The 726-nt window shown below is 51.7% G+C and overlaps 1 protein-coding gene across 1 annotated transcript in view; it reads right to left on the minus strand.

Moving 5' to 3' along the window:
• The window catches only part of PHALS_04930 (Reverse transcriptase, RNA-dependent DNA polymerase), a gene marked incomplete at both ends in the record, with an annotated part of 1,148 nt that extends 495 nt beyond the window's left edge, over positions 1-653 (minus strand). The window contains one exon of the mRNA XM_024722643.1: positions 281-653. Coding sequence (XP_024573699.1) covers positions 281-653 — 373 coding nt within the window. The remainder of the gene's footprint in view (positions 1-280) is intronic.
• Between the last annotated feature and the right edge of the window lie 73 nt (positions 654-726).

Raw genomic sequence — 726 nt, forward strand, 5'->3', positions numbered from 1 at the left:
GCAAGCATCCAATTTAGCAAAACGATAGCACCAGTGAGCGATTTTCTGTCTCCCTTGCCGGCAGCAAAGTCGGCATCACCGTAAGACTCGAGCGTTATTTGTTCGTTGCGGTCGGTATTAGTGCGCATTTCAAGCCGCATCACCTTGCCGCCTCTAAGATAACGCGCTATCCTCTTTGTGAGTTTGCAGTTTCTTACGCGCGGTGTATGTGCCTGGCGCGTGGCTTTGTGTAACACAAACGCAATGTCTGGACGCGTGCATCATGCAATCCATAGCAAACTGCCGACCAGCGGCTGAAACGAACGAATACTTGGTGACCCGGATTCTGGGTTTTCCTGCAGCAGCGAACTATCTGGCGTGACTTCTTCGTAGCAATCGGCATCAATAGGCGTTCGCGTGGGGTTGCCCGAACCCATGCCGTGCTCACGCAACATCTCGCCAATAGTCTCCTCCTGATCAAGGACATATGCGTGCGTGTCGAGTGCCGTCACTCTCATACCGAGAAACTTCGACGCTGGTCCAAGATTCTTGATCGAAAGCGACACGAAAAATTGCTCAACTGCTGCAGCTCTTGTTGCTGTAACAAGGAGATCGTCGACGTAGATGCCGACCACTGTCATGACTTCTTTCTCGCCCTTGAAGTACAGGCACATGTCGCTGATACACTACTTGAATCCTGCGTCAGTGAGTCTTGCGTGTAGCAATTGACTCCATAATCGTCCTGCC

The sequence above is a fragment of the Plasmopara halstedii genome (genome assembly GCF_900000015.1).
Source record: "Plasmopara halstedii genome assembly, contig: Scaffold_287, whole genome shotgun sequence".
Taxonomy (NCBI): Eukaryota; Oomycota; class Peronosporomycetes; order Peronosporales; family Peronosporaceae; genus Plasmopara; species Plasmopara halstedii.